The sequence below is a fragment of the Oncorhynchus clarkii genome, chromosome 16 (assembly GCF_045791955.1).
Source record: "Oncorhynchus clarkii lewisi isolate Uvic-CL-2024 chromosome 16, UVic_Ocla_1.0, whole genome shotgun sequence".
NCBI lineage: Eukaryota > Metazoa > Chordata > Actinopteri > Salmoniformes > Salmonidae > Oncorhynchus > Oncorhynchus clarkii.
The window spans coordinates 22477666-22499497 of record NC_092162.1 but is presented as its reverse complement, the minus strand read 5'-3'; the positions used below and the strand labels follow the sequence as shown (position 1 = coordinate 22499497).

At 44.0% G+C, this 21832-nt stretch overlaps 1 protein-coding gene across 1 annotated transcript; it reads left to right on the top strand.

Moving 5' to 3' along the window:
• The first annotated feature begins 1290 nt into the window (after positions 1-1290).
• On the top strand, positions 1291-21762 carry LOC139368204 (synaptic vesicle membrane protein VAT-1 homolog). The gene is made up of 6 exons (XM_071106851.1): positions 1291-1987; positions 4535-4742; positions 7366-7536; positions 9045-9134; positions 9552-9793; positions 18793-21762. Exons 1-6 carry the CDS (start codon positions 1550-1552, stop codon positions 18985-18987), a joined length of 1344 nt encoding a protein of 447 aa, XP_070962952.1. The 5' UTR covers positions 1291-1549; the 3' UTR covers positions 18988-21762.
• Positions 21763-21832: the final 70 nt, after the last annotated feature.

Sequence of the window (21832 nt, the reverse complement as noted above, 5' to 3'; positions counted from 1 at the left end):
GCTCAAATGTGCAAGTGCCGTTTGAATTTTGACCCACTTAATCCAAAAATGTCTCCAAATTGTCACCATCATTGCAAACCCCTTGTTATGTTCTTGCTTTGACAAAGTCATTTCTGAAGGTAGTTTATTTTGTGTGATTAATTATTAATTTATGTCTGTCCGTTATGTGAACTGAACTTTCGTTTTAATATGGTGAAAATATTCCTTAAAAAAAAAAATCGAAAGAAACATTGAACATTATAATAGTCATATCATAATGTAAAAGCAATTGAGCTGGTTCAACTTTTTGGGGGCAAATTTTTTTTTTTTTTTAAGGTGGCTTGTTTGCCCCTCAATCAGACCCTACAAACAAGAGGAGTAGGAAGTGAAAAATGGCAGCCCTGTCCTGCAAGTGCCAGGCTCTCTATTAACTCAGGCATTTCCTGCCATGCCCCTTGGCCACATCTTTATCACCTAGTGACTTCCTGTTTCACAGACTGGGACAACACAAAAACTTTCATGACTGCCTTTTGCAGTTTTAGGACCCCTCAACTACATGTTCCATTATGTCAATGGTTCCACACTGGGTCTAATTGTAAGAAACCTCGTCCTCCTCTTCTGAGGAGGAGAAGCGAGAAGGATCGGAGGACATAAACTGAACACTACGAAATACAAAACAATAAACGTGAAATTAACGAAACAGTCCCGTGTGGCGACAAACACTGACACGGAAGACAAACACCCACAACCCAAAACTGAAACCCAGGCTACCTAAGTATGATTCTCAATCTGGGACAACAATTGACAGCTGCCTCTGATTGAGAACCATACTAGGCCGAACTCAAAAACCAACATAGAAAAACAAACATAGACTGCCCACCCAACTCATGCCCTGACCATACTAAAACAAAGATAAAATAACAGAACTATGGTCAGAACGTGACACTAATAGTCTTTTTACACAATGTAATTTAAAACGTGCCCCTGTTGCTGCAGTAGGCCTATTGTTGCTGCCAGAGAATGTCTTGACATCAATAATAGATTGCAAAATTGGACCAAAATGTTTAAGCTTCTTGAAAATTGGTCTTCTTGTTCTCCAATGCATACCTATCTCTAGGTTATATTTTGGTCATCATCCTTTCTATTTCCCTGTTGACATAGGCCTGTAAGCCCCACGCACCTTGATGGCAACGCCACCTGTTGCTAAGCGAGCTCCGCCGACCTCTTGCTTTAGCTCCACTCCTCTGACTAAAAATCCACTTTCCGCCCTTTAACCGTGGCCACATCCCGTCTGACTGCGCACTGCTCTCCATTGCCAAGTAGAATATCTGCCACTTTCCTGGCTAGGGTGCACGCACTCAAATCACCTCCTGGTATTACCTGTTGTAATAGGCTATCTATATTTTTTACAGTGGAATTGTGCACTGCAATAGGCTAGTTTACGAAAAAAATACAATTTTACTGCAACTTCTGTAAGGTGTTTTTAGACTATCGGGGAAACCTAAGAAACAGAACTACCAAAGAAAGAAAAGCGCATCGGGAAAAATAGGCTATTTTTGTGATTTCGATCATGTCTGGCGAAGAGGCACCGGCACGACAGCAGCAAGAATCCGCAGAAAAGAAGACAGAGAACCCACCTACTGAGGAACCTCCATCGGAGGCAGCCCAAGAGGGTGAGCCATCCCCCGCGGAAGAGCCAGCAGACGAGCCTGCGGCGGCGACCCCAGACAGAGCGCCCGTGGCACCCGATGAGGAAGTTTTCAGCTACCGTGCTTTGTTCCTAACGGGCTATGGAGGCTATGACAAAGTGAAGCTCCAGGTGAAAAAGGGAAAGCCGAGCCTGAAAAACGCAGAGGTGCTGGTGCGGGTCAAGGCGTGTGGTCTGAACTTCGCCGAGTTGTTGGGGAGACAGGGGATGTATGAGCTGCTGCCGTCGCCGCCCGTCACGCCCGGGATGGAATGCTCGGGCGTGATTGAAGCCTTAGGGGAAGAGGTGACGGATAGAAAAGTGAGTCTAAAAACATAGCATCATGTTTCTTTCAAGCCCTTTCTTTCTTTATGGTAGCCTATTGCTCATAATTTCTATTCAAATCAAATTCATTGGGCGAGGCCCGCCCAATCAATACATCAAACGTGGCCCTTTTTGTCCAGGCACAGAACCGTTATATAGGCTATACTATTTTATTGAGGAGGCGTGCACAAAATCCTTGTTAACAGTGCAGTATGACAGCACTATTTTGGGCGCTCCTTTTACGTGATCTATCTCTTTAATATCTTCCTTTCTGCCTTCATATAATTTTGTTAGTTATTCATGCAGTCACAAGGTTGAAACAACTGTCTCTGTATGACAGCGTTATTACAAGATAATAAAATGTTTAGTTGTTTTCATCCTTGGCTGCATTATTGTCTTCATTTTAGTATCAAATATTGGGCTACTATAATAGCAGTGAGCATATTCTGTCTTCCCAATGAAAGTCACATATCCTGTGGTCAGTTGGTGTGTCTTCCTGCTCCCTATCTCGATTTGTTATAACACCTCCAAGAACCTGTTGAGAAGTGATAATCGGAGGTTGGGGTTAACAGGTTCTCCCCTGTCTCCATTTGTTCCCTCTCTGATACTTCCAGACTGTGAATATCCGAAGTGGGATGGAGATGTGAAATGAGTGATGACACTGACACTGCCATGCAGTGCTTAGAGAATTCCCCCAAGGGCTGTCAACTCGTGTGGGCGTAACACTGCAATGACATGACCCAATCTATTTGATGAAGGGCTCTGATATAATATTTTGATATCAGCAATATTTCCTTTGGCGTGTGCGTGTGTGTGTTTTGGCCCTGTGTTTGTGTGCAATTGTTTGCCGATATGCAAGGTGAGCCTATGTGTGAGTCTGTCTGTATAGTCAGTACTGTTTGTACAGTACATCATAACCCTTCACTGTTCCACAAACATGGTCAGTTACATTTGATATTTCCTTCTCCTCCCCCTTCATTTTCTTCTCCTCCCCTTGCCACACCCCTTTCCACCCTCCCTTCCCCCAAACAGATGGCTAGAAGAATCCTATAGAAGGACAGCACATTCTTTCTGCACAATTGGCCACAAATCAAATCAAATTGTATTGGTCACAAACACATGGTTAGCAGATGTTAATGCGGGTGTAGCGAAATTCTTGTGCTTCTAGTTCCAAGACACCTAACCACCACCAACAACAACAACAGCCTAGAGTCAGAGTGCTACCCGATCTGTGGACAATAAAAAGGCAGAACCCAGCTGCTGCCTTTTAGAGTATGTTTTGGGAGTAGCCTAGACTTGGACCTGTTCCTGTTTCTGTTTCTGTTTATGCTGAGCTCAGTTTTTGTCTTTTGGCCAACATGGTCTCAACAACTCACTGTTTTATCGACGTTTGTCCAAACGGCCGCTTTGGCCCAATCAGTGAAGCTATCCAGAGGTGGACTGAGGGCGTGGCTGTTTCGGGTGAGGTCACATGGGATATTTCCCAGGCTGAAACAGACACCAGATTTGGGTCGTATTCATCAGGGCAAGCATTGCAATGTTTTAAAACGTCTTGCAATGGAAAAAACAGAAATCAGCGTTTCTTACTGGACAAATCCAATTAGTCCCTCTCTGTTTCAGTCAGTTTTAATCCGTTTGGTACAAATTAATACGACCCTGTTTTAAAATCTTCAGCCTTGTTGAATCCTCTTCGCCCATCCTAAAAATACTAGATACATGTGATCAGTAATGGTGTGATCAGATTGGTCAGTGATCAAATGATGTCAACCGTTGACATATTCACTTTTCGAGCATAAAGCCCCACCCACATTTTAACCTTTTCCTCAGTGGCGTTTGTTTTTTCCGTGTTCTCTTGTTTATCTTTTTTATTCATTCTTTCCTGGTATGTGTTATTGACTGGTTCTGTGAAATACTCAACCAACACTTCCACAGAATATTCCTGAACAATGGTATATTTTCAAATAGAAGTTTCATGCAGGTTCTGTTAGGTCTCAATTGGTCATGCACCCTTTGTGCAGACTTTGAGGTCAGTGACTGCATAAAATGCAATGTGACAATGTGATCTGTGAGTCATGAGTACTTTATTGTCATGTGTTTGTGAGCAGCAGGAAGAGAAGCAACCCGTACATCTCGAGGAATCACATACAGGAAATGTTATAATATTCAGAGACCGATTGGACGACTTTCCTGCGTCTTCCGCCTCTTGGCCTCTTTCGAAACACAAATAAAAAGTCTACGGCTTGCCTGGTCCCAGATCTGTTAGACAATGACCATAGGAGTTGGGCAAGACCGCAACAATTGATCTGGCCCCAGGCAAGTAAGTCAGCAGTGCTCTTCTGACATGGGAGATTCAGCTATTGCAGGAGTGCATCTCAATAAAGACATCTTCTCCTCTCGTTCATAATATTCACATGGACCGTAAGAAAGCAACTTCCTGCTGGCAACCACCACAATATTATTTTAATCAGAAAACTTTGCCACTCAACAAATAGTTGTTAGGATTTTGTTGTGACTTATGACCCATGTGAAATGTCCCTCTCTCAGGTGGGTGACCGTGTGTTGGTGTTGAGTCGTCACGGTCTGTGGCAGGAGGTGGTGGTTGTGCCTGCTAGCCACACATTCATCATGCCTGAGTCAATGAGCTTTGAGGAAGCGGCGGCCCTCCCCGTCAACTACCTGACGGCCTACATTATGCTTTTTGAGATGGCCAACGTCAGGGCCGGACAGAGCATCCTCATCCACATGGCAGCAGGTACAGTAGTGGTGGACACACACACACATCCACAAGGGCGCAAACGCATACACACACACAAGTACACATACACACACGTTCTTACGAACATACACACACGCTCATGTTTACTATTTGGAATGTGACTGATTATACATTAAGTGGCACTCGTAGGTCACATACACACACATACTATAGAAATGTACCCCTTTCCCCACCACAAACACACTCCACAGCCCCAGAATGTCCCCTCACAACCACAGTAGTACTATATAACATAGCCATTCATCTGCACCACTGACTAGGCTTAAGTCACGGCTTTGTCATACTTTCCTTGACCTTAGAATGGGAGACTGCACAGTATATAGCGTAGGTGGACATACAAGTCTGTAGTGACTCCCCTTGTCCTTTTACCCTGGAACAATAGGCCTCCATTTCCATGGCAACGCCACCTCTTACCTCTGAGGATAACACTGTACGACATGCAGCACCTTAGCCAACTGACAACATAGATCGTTATCATCCTGTTGCTTTGGTAACACTCAACGTTTCACGTTGTTTTCTTCATGGCCTTGAAAAAACAAAACAAAGATGGATAAGATAAGTAGCGTTTGGTTTATACTGTACTGCAGTGTTTCCTAAACTAGTGGTCACGGGCCCCATGTGGGGTCACCTGATTTGGAAATGAGGATGCGAGAGAAACCCCCCCCCCAAAAAATACAAATGCTTGGTTCATAGAACCGCGGTTATGTGAGTAACCTTTGAGCTCCGTTCTTAGATGTTGGAACAAACAGAACGGTTTCTGTTTTCTTCCTACAAATTGGGCTCAACCTTTTTTGAACACACACAGACACAAAGTAGGGGCTCTATTTTAACAAACTTAGCGCAATGGTAAATCTTAGTGCTGGCGGTAACGCTGTAGGTCCGGGGGTGTGTCAGAAATATTTTTATGAGCACAGTAGCTGGCGGTGGTGATGCGAAAGGGCACGCTTCAACCAACGTGAAATAGATATTGAATTGCTGTCTGTGCCCAGTGGGTTGTGTTTTGAGTATCCACTATCAAATAAAATACAATTATATTTGTCACATGCGCCGTGTAGACCTTACTGTAAAAATGCTAACAGACAAGCCCTTAAATGTAATACAATAAAATTAACGAGGCGATTATACAGGGGGTACTGGTACCGAGTCAATGTGCAGGGGTACAGGTTAGTTGAGGTAATTGAAGTAATATGTACAGGTACTGTAGGTAGGGGTAAAGCGACTATGCGTAGATAATAAACAGCGAGTACCAGCAGCATAAAAAATGGGGGGTCAATGCAAATAGTCTGGGTGGCTTGGGGGTAGAAGCTGTTAAGGAGCCTTTTGGACCTAGAGTTGGTGCTCCGGTACCGTTTGCAGTGCGGTAGCAGAGAGATGAGTCTATGACTAGGGTGGCTGGAGTCTTTGACCATTTTTAGGACCTTCCTGGTATAGAGGTCCTGGGTGGCAGGAAGCTTGGCCCCAGTGATGTATTGGGCAGTACGCACTACCCTCTGTAGCGCCTTCCGGTCGGATGCCGAATAGTTGCCATACCAGGCGGTGAAGATGGTGCAGCTGTAGAACTTTTTGAGGATCTGAGGACCCATGCCAAATCTTTTCAGTCTCCTGAGGGGGAATAGGCATTGTCGTTCCCCTTTTCACGACTGTCTTGGTGTATTTGGACCATGATAGTTTTTTGGTGATGTGGACACCAAGTAATTTGAAGCTCCCGACCTGCTCCACTACAGCCCCTTCAGTGTGAATGGGTGCGGGCTCTGCCCTCCTTTTCCTGTAGTCCACGATCATCTCCTTTGTCTTGGTCACTTTGAGGGAGAGGTTATTGTCCTGGCACCACACTGCCAGGTCTCTGACCTCTTCCCTATAGGCTGTCTCATCATTGTCAGTGATCAGGCCTACCACCGTTGTGTCGTCGGCAAACTTAAGGATGGTGCTGGAGTCGTGCTTGGCCATGCAGTTGTGGGTGAACAGGGAGTACAGGAGGGGACTAAGCACACACCCCTGAGGAGCCCCTGTGTTGAGAATCAGCGTGGCAGATGTGTCGTTGCCTCACCTTACCACTATGAAGGGGAGAGTGTGTCAGATCAACAGAATTTAAAGGTTTGCTAAAAGCTTTTAGAGCTTACATCCTGCCTGTGACAGAACAGTATGTCTAGAATACTGCAAGTGAGGCTTTTTTTGTACGTGGCACAAATCACCACACCTGGGTTCAAATAGTATTTGAAGTCTTTCTACTGTATTTGAGCATGATTCAGCTTGCCTAGCAAAATGGAACCAATGAAAAGCTAAATATGTGTATGCGACCAATAAAATTAGATTTTGATTTGAAGTCCCAAAAGTGCCAAAGCTGCTGGCTCAATCAAACTCTCAAAGTGTCCATCACATCTCTCGTCCATTAAATTTCACTTCTATCATATTCCCATCCCGTCTCTTCTCCGTTATCCCGTCTCCACTCTATTAAACTTCTCCTCCATCACGAATCACCTTCATCAGGAATCACCTCTGTCACAATTCTCCTGCATCTATGTTACCCTCAGTATCTCTCATGCTATGCGTCCCTCGTTCCTCTCTCTGTGTCTTGTCCCCTTATGTCCCTCTACTGTAGGTGGTGTGGGCATCGCTGCCACCCAGCTCTGTCAGTTGCTGGAGGACGTGACCGTCTTTGGAACTGCGTCGGCCAGCAAGCACGAGACCATCAGCCAGGGGGGCGTCACCCACCCCATCGACTACCGTACACGAGATTATGCTGAAGAGATCCGTAAAATCAGCCCCAAGGGTAAGGATGGATTGGACATGCAACCTGGTCCAAGATCTGTTTATACTGTCTTGCCAACTCCTATGGTTATTGGTGTGACAATCACCATATGAGTTGGCAAGACAACGCAAATAGATCTGGGACCAGGCTAAAGGGCGGTATCATCAGTAACACTGATAAGTGCCTTTGTCATCTCCTCTTTGAAGTATACACTATACATACAAAAGTATGTGGACACCCCTTCAAATTAGTGGATTTGGCTATTTCAGCCACACCCGTTGCTGACAGGTGTATAAAATTGAGCACACAGCCTTGCAATCTCCATAGACAAACATTGACAGTAGAATGGCCTTACTGAAGAGCTCAGTGACTTTCAACGTGGCACCGTCATTGGACACCAACTTTCCAACAAGTCAGTCAAATTTCTGCCCTACTAGAGCTGCCTCGGTCAACTGTAATGCTGTTATTGTGAAGTGGAAATATCTAGGAGCAACAACGGCTCAGCCATGAAGTGGCAGACCACACAAGTTCACAGAATGGGACTGCAGAGTGCTGAAGTGCGTAGTGCGCAAAAATTGTCTGTCCTTGGTTGCGACACTCACTACTGAGTTCCAAGCTACCTCTGGAAGCAACTTCAGCACAAGAACTGTTCCGTCGGGAGCTTCATGAAATGGGTTTCCATGGCCGAGCAGCCTAAAATCACCGTGCGCAATGCTAAACGTCGGCTGGAGTGGTGTAAAGCTCGCTGCCATTGGACTCTGGCGCAATGGAAACGCGTTCTCTGGAGTGATGAATCATGCTTCACCATCTGGCAGTCCGACGGACAAATCTGGGTTTGGCCGATGCCAGGAGAAGGTTACCTGCCTGAATGCATAGTGCCAACTATAAAGTTTGGTGGAGGAGGAATAATGTTCTGGGGCTGTTTTTCATTGTTCGGGCTAGGCCCCTTAGTTCTAGTGAAGGGAAATCATAACTCTACAGCATACAGTGACATTCCAGGCGATTCTGTGCTTCCAACTTTGTGGCAACAGTTTAGGGAAGGCCCTTTCCTCTTTCAGCATGACATTGCCCCCATGCAACTAGCGAGGTCCATACAGAAATGGTTTGTCAAGATCGATGTGGAAGAACTTGACTGGCCTGCACAGATCCCTGACCTCAACCCCATCGAACAACTTTGGATTGAATTGGAACGCCGACTGCGAGCCAGGCCTAATCGCCCAACGTCAGTGGCCAACCTCACTAATGCTCTTGTGGCTGAATGGAAGCAAGTCCCCGCAGCAATGTTCCAACATCTAATGGAAGGCCTTCCCAGAAGAGTGGAGGCTGTTATAGCAGCAAAGAGGGGACCAACTCCATTTCAATGCCCATGATTTTGGAATGAGATTTTCGACGAGCAGGTGTCCACATACTTTTGATTATGTAGTGTATCATTGCATACGATGTAAACTGTATGTCAAGCCTCTCGATCAGTACTAGTGATCCACTCGAGAAAATCAGTTTCCAATGGCATTTCTGTCTCTTTCCCTCAGGATTGGACGTTGTCCTGGACCCTCTGGGAGGCTCAGACACCCAAAAGGCCTTTAGTTTGCTGAAGCCCATGGGCACCCTCATAGTGTTTGGTAAGAGACTAAATTACTGTTGTTTGTATTAGCGTTTAACATTACTCGCCTCCTGTCATCTCAACCGGCGCTCAGTGCTTACCCACCTTTTTCTGTACCACTACATCCCTTCCTTACTGGACATTTTATAGAAGATTTAACACATTCCATTTGCAATTCTAGCATGTTCCATGGTATGTGAAATGACTTGATAACCTGTTTCCAATACATTTAAAATGTATTGAGGGGAAAATATGCATTCCAAGCTAGCTTTTCAAGTGTTTGCATTTTTTACGTGTTACAATTCAATTTGTAAAATGTGTAAAATGTGTGGTTGTGTAATTATTATATTTACAACACTTTTTTTAACATGCACATTTCTGGTAGGGTGGTAATGTCCTCTCCATGTGTCCCTGACTTCATGACTCCATTTTCCAGGTGCAGCCAACTGTGTGACGGGTCAGAAGAAGAACCTATTGGCGGTAGCCAAGACCTGGTACAACCAATTCACCATCAACACCCTGAGGCTGATGCATGCCAACAAGGCTGTGTGTGGCTTCCATCTGGGCTACCTGAGTGACGAGGAGGAGCTCATCACCCAGACCATGACCCGCCTATTGGAACTCTATACCCAGGGCAAGATCAAGCCCCGCATTGACTCCACCTACCACTTTGAACAGGTGGGTGGGTGGGTGGGTGGGTGGGTGTGTGTGTGTGTGTGTGTGTGTGTGTGTGTGTGTGTGTGTGTGTGTGTGTGTGTGTGTGTGTGTGTGTGTGTGTGTGTGTGTGTGTGTGTGTGTACACAGGTGCAGTGAATATCTATGAGTAGCTCAGTGGCTATGCATTATATACAGTATACAGTACCAGGTAAAATTTTGGACACACCTACTCATTCAAGTTTACCTCATGAAGCTGGTTGAGAGAATGTCAATACTATTTTCTAATAGTAGAATAATAGTGAAGACTTCAAAACTATGAAATAACACAAATGGAATCATGTAGTAACCAAAAAAGTGTTAAACAAATCTAAATATATTTTAGATTCTTCAAAGTAGCCACCCTTTGCATTGATGACAGCTTTGCACACTCTTGGCATTCTCTCTACCAGCTTCATGAGAAATGCTTTTCCAACAGTCTTGAAGAAGTTCCCACATATGCTGAGCACTTGTTGGCTGCGTTTCCTTCACTCTGTGGTCCAACACATCCCAAACCATTTCAATTGGTTGTGGAGCCCAGGTCATCAGATCACTCTCCTTGGTCAAATAGCCCTTACACAGCCTGGAGGTGTGTTGGGTCATTGTCCTGTTGAAAAACAAATGATAGTCCCACTATGCGCAAACCAGATGAGATGACGTATCGCTGCAGAATGCTGTGGTAGCCATGCTGGTTAAGTGTGCCTTGAATTCTAAATAAATCACAGACAGTGTCACCAGCAAAGCACCCCCACACCATCACACCTCCTCCTCAATGCTTCACAGTGGGAACCACACATACAGAGATCATCCGTTCACCTACTCCGCGTCTCACAAAGACACGGCGGTTGGAACCAAAAATCTCAAATTTGGACTCACCAGATTAAAGGATAGATTTGCACCGGTCTAATGTCCATTGCTCATGTTTCTTGGCCCAAGCAAGTGTCTTCTTTTGGTGTTCTTTAGTAGTGGTTTCTTTGCAGCAATTCGACCATGAAGGCCTGATTTGCGCAGTTTCCTCTGAACAGTTGGTGTTGAGATGTGTCTGTTACTTGAACTCTGTGAAGCATTTATTTGGGCTGCAATTTCTGAGGCTGGTAACTGTAATGAACTTATCCTGTGCAGTAGAGGTAACTCTGAGTCTTCCTTTCCTGTGGCGGTCCTCATTAGTGCCAGTTTCATCATAGCGCTTTATGGTTTTGTGACTGCACTTGAAGAAATTTTCCAGATTGACTGACCTTCATGTCTTAAGGTAATGATGGACTGTTGTTTCTCTTTGATTATTTGTGCTGTTCTTGCCATAATATGGACTTGGTCTTTTACCAAATAGGACTATCTTCTGTATACCATCCTTACCTTGTCACAACAGAAATTCCACAAATTAAAGAACACCGGTTAATTGAAATGCATTCCAGGTGACTACCTCATGAAGCTGGTTGAGAGAATGCCTATACAATTTTCTCCATTGTAGAATAATAGTGAAGACATTAAAACTATGAAATAGCACATATCACATATCATGTTGTAATCAAAAAAAGTGTTAAACAAATCTAAATATATTTAAGATTTTAGATTCTTCAAAGTAGCCACCCTTTGCCTTGATGACAGCTTTGCACACTTTTGGCATTCTCTCAACCAGCTTCTCGAGGAATGCTTTTCCAACAGTCTTGAAGGAGTTCCCACATATGCTGACCACTTGTTGGCTGCTTTTCCTTCACTCTGCGGTCCAACTCATCCCAAACCATCTCAGCATCCCAAACTAAAGCTCAGCATTCAACACCATAGTACCCTCCTAGCTTATCATTAAGCTCGAGGCCCTCGGTCTGAACCCCGCCCTGTGCAACTGGGTCCTGGACTTCCTGACGGGCCAACCCCCGGTTGGTGTTGGTAGGAAACAACACCTCCACTTTTCTGATCCTCAACACTGGGGCCCCACAAGGATGCAAGCCACGCATGCCTCCAACTCAATCATCAAGTTTGCAAACGACACAACAGTAGTGGGCCTAATTACCAACAATGACGAGACAGCCTACAGGGAGAAGGTGAGGGCCCTGGGAGTGTGGTGCCAGAAAAATAACCTCTCACCCAACATCAACAAAACAAAAGAGCTGATCGTGGACTTCAGGAAACAGCAGAGGGAGCACCCCCCTATCCACATCGACAGGACTACGGTGGAGAAGGTGTAAAGCTTCAAGATCCTCGGTGTACACATCACTGACAAATTGAAATGGTACACCCACACAGACAGTGTGGTGAAGGCGGCACAACAGCGCCTCTTCAACCTCAGGAGGATAAAGAAATTTGGCTTGGCACCTAAAACCCTCACCAACTTTTACAGATGCACAATTTAGAGCATCCTGTTGGGCTGTATCACCGCCCGTAACCGCAGGGCTCTCCAGGGGGTAGCGCAGTCTGCCCATTGCATCACCGGGGGCAAACTACCTGCCTTCCAGGACACCTACAGCACCCGATGTCACAGGAAGGCCAAAAAAATCATCAAGGACAACAACCACCCGAACGACTGCCTGATCGCCCTGCTATCATCCAGAAAGCGATGTCAGTACAGGTGCATCAAAGCTGTGACCGAGAGACTGAAAAATAGCTACTATCTCAAGGCTATCAGACTGTTAAATAGCCATCACTAGCACATTAGAGGCTGCTGCCCTATATAGACTTTAAATCATCACTAGCCACTTTAATAATGGAACATGACATTACTCATCTCATATGTACATACTGTATTCTATCCTATTCTACTGTATCTTAGTCTATGCCGCTCTGACGTTGTTCGCCGAAATATTTATATATTATTAATTCCATTCCTTTACTTTAGATTTGTGTGTATTGTTGTGAAATTGTTAGATATTACTGCACTGTTGGAGCTAGAAACACAAGAATTTCGCAACACCCGCAAAAACATCGACCAAACACTCAAATTTGATTTGATTTGAAGAGTGTTCGAAGCTGTCATCAAGGCAAAGGGTGGCTACTTTGAAGAATCTCAAATATAAAATATATTTTGATTTGCTTAACACTTTTTTCGTTACTACATGATTCCATGTCTTCACTATTATTCTATAATGTAGAAAAAGGTTCAAATAGGCCTGTTGTAAGGCAGGTCCTCACCAGACATCACCGGTGTGCCTATGGGCACAAACCCACCGTCGCTGGACCAGACAGGACTGGCAAAAAGTACTCTTCACTGACGAGTCGCTGTTTTGTCTCACATGTGGTGATGGTCGAAATCGCGTTATCGTTGAAGGAATGAGCGTTACACCGAGGCCTGTACACTGGAGCGGGATCGATTTGGAGGTGGAGGGTCCGTCATGGTCTGGTGCGGTGTGTCACAGCATCATCGGACTGAGCTTGTTGTCATTGCAGGCAATCTCAACGCTGTGCGTTATAGGGAAGATATCCTCCTCCCTCATGTGGTACCCAATGCCACCAGCCATACTGCTCGTTCTGTGCGTGATTTCCTGCAAGACAGAAATGTCAGTGTTCTACAATGGCCAGCGAAGAACCCGGATCTGAATCCCATTGAGCACGTCTGGGACCTGTTGGATCGGAGGGTGAGAGCTAGGGCCACCACGTTGGTGGTAGAGTGGGGTAACATCTCACAGCAAGAACTGGCAAATCTGGTCCAGTCCATGAGGAGGAGATGCACTGCAGTACTTAATGCAGCTGGTGGCCACACCAGATACTGAATGTTACTTTTGATTTTGACCCCCCCCTTTGATCAGGGACACATTATTCCATTTTTGTTAGTCACATGTCTGTAGAACTGAGTTTATATCTCAGTTGTTGAATCTTGTTATGTTCATACAAATATTTACACATCTTAAGTTGGCTGCAAATAAACGCAGTTGACAGTGAAAGGATATTTATTTTTTTCCTGAGTTTATATATATATATAGTTGAAGTCGGAAGTTTACATACACTTAGGTTGGAGTCATTAAAACTAGTTTTTCAACCACTCCACAAATGTCTTGTTAATAAACTATAGTTTTGGCAAGTCGGTTAGGACATCTACTTTGTGCATGACACACAACTGTTTACAGACATATTATTTAACTTATAATTCACTGTATCACAACTCCAGTGGTTCAGAAGTTTACATAAACTACGTTGACTGTGCCTTTAAACAGCTTGGAAAATGCCATAAAATGATGTCATGGCTTTAGACGCTTCTGATAGGCTAATTGACATCATTTGAGTCAATTGGAGCGGTACCTGTGGATGTATTTCAAGGCCTACCTTCAAACTCAGTGCCTCTTTGCTTAACATTATGGGAAAATCAAAAGAAATCAGCCAATACCTCCACAAGTCTGGTTCATCCTTGGGAGCACTTTCCAAAAGCCTGAAGGTACCACGTTCATCTGTACAAACAATAGTACGCAAGTATAAACACCATGAGACCACGCAGCCATCATACCGCTCAGGAAGGAGATGTGTTCTGTCTCCTAGAGATGAATGTACGTTGGTGCGAAAAGTGCAAATCAATCCCAGAACAACAGCAAAGGACCTTGTGAAGATGCTGGAGGAAACAGGTACATAAAGTATCTATATCCACAGTAAAACGAGTCCTATATCGACATAACCTGAAAGGCCGCTCAGCAAGGAAGAAGCCACTGCTCCAAAACCGCCATAAAAAAGCCAGCCTACGGTTTGCAACTGCACATGGGAACAAAGATCGTACTTTTTGGAGAAATGTCCTCTGGTCTGATGAAGTAAAAATATAACTGTTTTGCCATGATGACCATCGTTATGTTTGGAGGAAAAAGGGGAGGCATGCAAGCCGAAGAACACCATCCCAACCGTGAAGCACGGTGTTGGCAGCATCATGTTGTGTGGGTGCTTTGCTGCAGGAGGGACTGGTGCACTTCACAAAATAGATGGCATCATGAGGCAGGAAAATTATGTGGGCATTTTGAAGCAACATCTCAAGACATCAGTCAGGAAGTTAAAGCTTGGTCGCAAATGGGTCTTCCAAATGGATAATGACCCCAAGCATACTTCCAGAGTTGTGGCAAAATGGCTTAAGGACAACAAAGTCAAAGTATTGGAGTTGCCATCACAAAGCCCTGACCTCAATCCTATAGAAAATGTGTGGGTAGAACTGAAAAAGCGTGTGCGAGCAAGGAGGCCTACAAACCTGACTCAGTTACACCAGCTCTATCAGGAGGAATGGGCCAAAATCCACCCAACTTATTGTGGGAAGCTTGTGGAAGGCTACCAGAAAAGTTTGACCCAAGTTAAACAATTTAAAGCCAATACTACCAAATACTAATTGAGTGTATGTAAACTTCTGACCCACTGGGAATGTGATGAAAGAAATAAAAGCTGAAATAAATCGTTCTCTCTACTATTATTCTGACATTTCACATTCTTAAAGTAAAGTGGTGATCCTAACTGACCTAAGACAGGGAATTTTTACTCAGATTAAATGCCAGGAATTGAAAAACTGATTTTAAATGTATTTGGCTAAACTGTATGTAAACTGTATGTAAACTTCCGACTTCAACTGTGTGTATATATATATATATATATATATATATATATATATATATATATATATATATATACACTGAGTCTACAATGGCACAAGTACACAATCCATGTCTCAAATGCTTAAAATGCATTCTTTAACCTGTCTCCTGCCCTTCACCTACACTGATAGAAGTTGATTTAACAAGTGACATCAATAACGGATATAGTATGTATTTGTGGCTCGGGGGCTCCTCCGTAGCAGACGCAGAGAACGTAGTATTTCATGGATTCCTGTAGTCTCACAGAGTTGACATACAGATTTCGGATCTTAATTGTATCACTTTTGTTGTGGTACATTTTCCAGCGCATCCGGTAGTTCAAATGAGCCTTGTGATTTAGATACATTCACTGGAAATCCGCATTTCTCTTTCTCTCCATGCGGGGGAAATCGAGTCATTCGGGCCAGTGCCAGCTATCAAAATCATCCTCCCTCGCTCGCTCAAATGCTAAACGCACCAGAATGAATATTAGTAAATGTCCTACTGCTGCTGTAAGCCTATATATCATATTACTGCAATATTCAGGTGTACAAAAAATGTATCTGAAATGCAGCCATACACATCAACAACCGTCGGCGTATATAGTTTAGTAACTAACACAAGATATATATCGATCTCCACTACGACATACACCCCACTGCGACAAGTGTGAAGTTGTATCCGAAATGCATTTATATATGCATTTCGGATATATATTATCGAAAAAGAGGACATCTTAAGGTTTCTGGCGAACCTAAGGTTACGAATGAACTGTCAAAATTGATTTTAATCGTGGCCTGGGGTGTTGTAGGGATTAGGGCCGCTGTCAGTATGTGTTCGATTCCGGTCCACACCCTTCTGGCACAAATAACTAAATCCCGGATTGTCTTGGTTTAGTTACACATTTTAAGTAATTATAGAAAGTCCAAGGATATTTTACCCCCTGACCTTGAAAAGAAATGACCATACCAAATCATTTTATTTTAAAGACAGTTATATTTAATGGATAACATAAATTGGAACAAATTAAATACTAACACTAGGTTACACCAACATTAGTTTCCATTCATACAAAGTGTTGGATATTTTCCACAGTAGATTTGCCATCGTAAACAAGTAAATAGTTTATTTCTACAATACGTAATGCTTGCAAATCAATGAATCAAGTTATTTCCGGTGATAATATCAACCAGAGGGCGAACATATCTTGAGACTTTGGTTGCAAGCAGGACTAAGGTAACAAGGACATAATGAGGTGGCCAATAATGGTTGCAATTGAGATCAGATGTGTTTATGAATTTAGCGGGTATTGATGGTTTAACGAGGCATCAGCTGGCGATCATCTAGTGCCATTGATGGTTGCAATAAGCCCCTTGTTATTTGATTATATTCCAATACATTCTGTAGGCTACTCGTTAGCCTATCCATTGTCACATGATGAATGGTGTGAAAACAGACAACAGGCTACTGTTTGTGTTCCTCTGGCTGAGTTGATAGCCGATTTGGCCATCAGTCGATTGACAGATGTAAGGTCTACTGTAAAACCATCAACTTTCCTCCAGTGGGGGTGCTCGCCCACGTTTTATAGTTAGGCTATGTGTAATTTGCCAATGTAGTTATGGTCTTTGGTGTGGCTGGCCCCTTACAGTAGGGGAGATTTCCATTGATAAACTGTTGTGGCTGTAACCGCTGGACCACACGGGCACTGAGCCACCAATAATTTATTCTGCCTATTGCTTGCCTTGAACATATATTAAAACCATTTATTTTCCCTAACGAAAAATACATGTTAGACCCTACAAATATGTCAATTTATTATAATCCACATACGAATTCTGCTGTAGCCTGCATGTAGTCTACATAATCTACCTGAACTGGCGCCCAGTGGACCTGCAGCCTAAGGTACAATGTTGGTAAGGTACTGCATTGTATACAAACACTGCTTCCGGCTGCCCCCTGGTGGCGATTTTAAATGTTTCTGTATTGCTTTCATATAATCCCTCCAGAGGCTTGCACTCCTCCTTCCACTGCCTTGAAAGGCTATGTTTACACCTAGCTCTCCTGCTTCTTTAGTAATGTCTGATAGTATGTATGCTCAACAGGGTTGGACATTGACAGATTGTGTGGGAGGCAGAGAGGGTATGCGAGAGGGGGGAGGGAGGAAAAGGTGGGGGTATTTTCAAATCCCAATTCTGTTTACAAAAATGTCATTATAGACCAACTGATTTGTTTACTTAGTATTCGCCACCCCAGTGGTTTCCATTGCGACGGCTGAAAGCCTTTCCAGAGAGGCTGGGAAACGTCTCTCCCCCCGCTCCTATCCACTTGACCCCCTTCTGATTGGTCAGAAGGCTTGGCGTCAAAGGTTAGATTGCTTAGAGGGTGCCTCTGTGTGACAGGAAATATGACTGGTGTATAGCTAGACCTCTTGTTGCTATGCGACTGCCTGGAAGCCGGTATGGTATCCGACTCCTTTTGAAAGGAGTGAATGAATGGAATAGTCATAGGATTGGTAAAATTAATGTAATATTTCATCTAACCTTCCTATGAAACTTTGTGTCTATTGCAACTGGCATGTAGCCTATTTACGCCAGACTAACAGACTCGCCATTTGTAGTACGTGTGATGCTACATACTGTTATTACAACTAATCCAGTAGAGGCTAGGCTCATTTTCTGTGTGACATTTTCATGACATTTCCAATAGTTCCTTGCATATTAATAATAATAATTAAATCAATATTTGACATTCATTGAAACTGTTTTGACAGCAGTTCTCCCCACAGATATTAGCTCTTTGCTATCCACCCTAGCCTTCCTCCCTCCCTCCCCTTCCTCCCTCCCTCCCCTTCCTGTTTACACTGTCTGACGTGTCAGACTCACTGCAATTCTCAGCCCCCCCTCGGCTGATATGGGTCTGATGCCAGCAGTTGCTAGGTGACCAGCCGTGGTTGCCGTGGCGTCGGTTGTTAGGGGAAGCTTTGTTTGAGTTGCAGTGGGGTGGGGTGGGTGGTGAGCGGAGAGAGCAGGGGCAGTGGAGTCAGAGAGGCACTTGTGTGTGTGTGCAGTCCCAATTAAATAGGGACAAACCCTTTCAGTATTCATATGACGGACAGAGAAGATGTCATTATCTGAGCTTGGTAAAAGGAGAGGGTTTGATGCAGATTTCCAATGTGTTATTACAAATGGGAAATAAACTGGATCCTGAACATCCAACTTTTGCACAGGAGCTAAAAAAAAAGAAGGGCATCTCTCCCCCTCTCTATCCCTCTCCCCCTCTCTATCCCTCTCCCCCTCTCTATCTCTCTCCCCCTCTCTATCCCTCTCCCCCTCTCTATCTCTCTCCCCCTCTCTATCCCTCTCCCCCTCTCTCTCTCTCTCTTTCAGTTTGGTTGGTTTGTCGATCTGTATTTCAACCTTTCTGTCTGCCTGCCATCTTCTCTTTTCTCTGTCCCTCCATCAGGTGGGTGACGCGATGAGGCGTATGCACGAGCGCAACAACATCGGCAAGGTGATTCTGCTCCCAGAGCCAAAGAAAGAGGAGGAAAAGCCAGAGTCCAACCCTGAGCCAGCAGAGACAGAGGACAAGAAAGAGCAGGAAAAGGATGAGAATAAGATGGAGACCGGTACAGAAGAGGTCAAGAGAGAGGAGAATTGAGAAAGAGAGAGTATGTATGTGAGCAGTAGACTTGAGCACTTCATCATTGGCCTTCTCTACTCCTCAGTCCATGTCTCAGAAATCGACCATTGCCTCGGTGTTTCTATCTGTTTATACGTGTGAGGTGAAGTTGCCCCTAAGTGCTGATCTAAGATCTTTCTTTTTTTTAAACCCACTTTCGGTTCAAATGTAGATTCTGCTAAACACAAAGTAAACAGCCGTATCAGGCCGACTTCAGCAGCAACAACGAGCACAAGGCGAGGCTGATTTCTACGCAGTTGTTGTCAAACAGCTATACTAACGTCGGAGACTGAAGCGTAAGCCGTGCACGTGCACAGATGCTCTGTGTGAGTGCGTCGTCTTGCTGCGTGCTCATCTGCGACATCGCTGGCTTTACCTTGCTACTCGTGCCAACTGCACATCGCCGAGTCTCCGTTTGACAAGGCTAGGATAAGCTGCACTTAGAACTGCGCTTAGGGGCAAATGTGTAGGGTGGTCTTGTTCTACTGACACGAGTGACTGAGTCGTGTTGCTTGTAAAATAGCTTCTCAGACACGTTGCTATGTTTCCAGTATGTTCCAAGGCCTTATGTTTCAAAGGAAAAAGTGCCCCATTAGCAACACTTCCTGAGTCACCAATGTCGAACCCTTTACTGTGCTGTGTCTCCCTACAAGTTGAATTGCATGCTCTTCTTGATTCCGCAGGCAGACACCGTATTCTTCTATGAATTGGAGGTCAAGCTTTTAAACGAAAATGTGTCAGTATTTTGCATTAGTGAATTATGGAAAGTGCGTGTGTGTGTGTGCGTGCTTGCGTGTGTGTGTGTGCATGTGAGCGTTTCTGAGTGATATATAGGTTTGATGTTGTTTGAATTGTGCTTTGCCAAAATTCTCTTTCGATGTCTTCGTGTCATATTTCAATATGTAAATTGTCGCTGACTTCGTGGCCACTTTGAGAGTACTACGAGACCCGTGTTTAAGTGTAGTTTGTTAGATGGATTGTTGCTTTTTTTCCTGACCTAGTGTGCCAAATTAAACACCAACTTTCCCCTTTGCCCATGTATCACAGAAAAAGAATGAAGAACAGGGCCTTCCTTCACCTTGTCAAACTGTTTGAATTGTTCTTGATTAAACAATGTCCCGGTGACCTTGTGGTAAAACAAACAAAAAATGTTTGGCACAAGCTTTTCTTGTCAACACTGCTTTCGTTTTGTGATTATCGTCGCACGGCTCTCAATGTTGAACAGTGCCTCTTCAGTATAAAAAGTAGAATAGGAATATACTTATTATATACTTAATATACTTTTTATATTAAGTATATAAACAATCCCAGTTTGTAACTGTGTATTCTCAAGGATTGCCCCAGCCTTCCTCCAGACCAGTCAAGTTGATCTGACTTAAGAAACAGGAGAACATGGGAACACACTTGACTTTTGCATCAACTATAGTGCTTGCTCTCTGGACACTTCCTCGTTGGTGCCATGATGTTGTATTCTACGATGATCTGCAGCGAATAGGCCTATATCATTCGCTATTATCTGTGGCCAAAATATCATATGACACATTCGCAAATAGAACACTTGATTTGTAGAATTTGTATAAGGGAATTTCCATTTTTTCCCCCGTGTTTTCATGGTGAATTCTCACTGTTCCATTTCATAACATTGGATCCGTATCTTATGGCTTTCATGAATGACTCCAAATGGTCTTGCCGAGCTCACGGTCTAGTGTTGACACACCCAGCTGCTTGCAGATGTATACCGAACCTGGAGACTGGGGTTCGATTCCCATGACCATTCTTTCTACTGCATCTCCCCCTCTAATTCTGTTCGGACTAAATCAAGTTTGCAAATACAAAACGGGGCTCTAATTCCACTCTGCTTTGGAAACTCCAAATGGTTAATATGAGAGGAAGCAGATGTATTTTCCAGCTGTGGCGGTAACCCGACGCAGCAGAGAAAGGAAGCTCCTCTTCTCCCCGTCCCAAAACCACGCCACCACACATTCCACTCCTACTCTCCACTCTCTCTCTCTCTCTCTCTCTCTCTCTCTCTCTCCCTCTCCGGAGAGCATTCACATCTTTATTTTCACGTTAAACAAGTCAAATGAAATGTAACTTTTGTTTAGGAATGTGTCTATGATTAGAGTTTGTTTTTTCCATTTGCAATCTTTCCCCTCTGTCAGAAGTGAAAATGGAAAGGTTGGGGTTTGTGTAGTTTTCCTTCTTTCCTGGCATTAGAATGAATGAGGTATGGGCTAAGACATGGCTGGGTTTTTCTGGAAGGAATTGGGACTGGGAATCTGAGTATCTGATTCCTTTTCCCCCGGGGAGTCCTTATGACCCTGCAGGTGTTTCCACCCATTCTGAAACCTGAATCATGCTGAACGCTGATTTGCATTGTTCAGAGCCAGCGGTTTGCTGTAATACTTTTGTTGCTCAAATCCCCATGTTTGTTTGCCTATTTTTGCTTCATCCAAAAGCACAGACGGACGTACCCAAGCACTTAATATGACACGACTAACTTTACAAGTGGCTTGTTTTATGTTATCATACACTTCCTGGGTGTATTTGTGGTTTGTTTTATGTTATCATACACTTCCTGGATGTATTTGAAGTCTTTGATTGAAATCCTCTGCCGTGCTTGAACCTGTGTTTTCACCACTTTCACCAGTCCACGTGAACTGGTGACACTTTCCTGACGTTTTGCCCTGTGCCTTACCTGTGTTGTACTGTACATGTTTTCTGAAATGAATAAATTGCATTCCAAAAATGACAAACGGGCTTATCTAGGCTATGCCGATTTTCTTTGTGCTTTCACGCCCTGAGCTGTCCTATATACAGTATG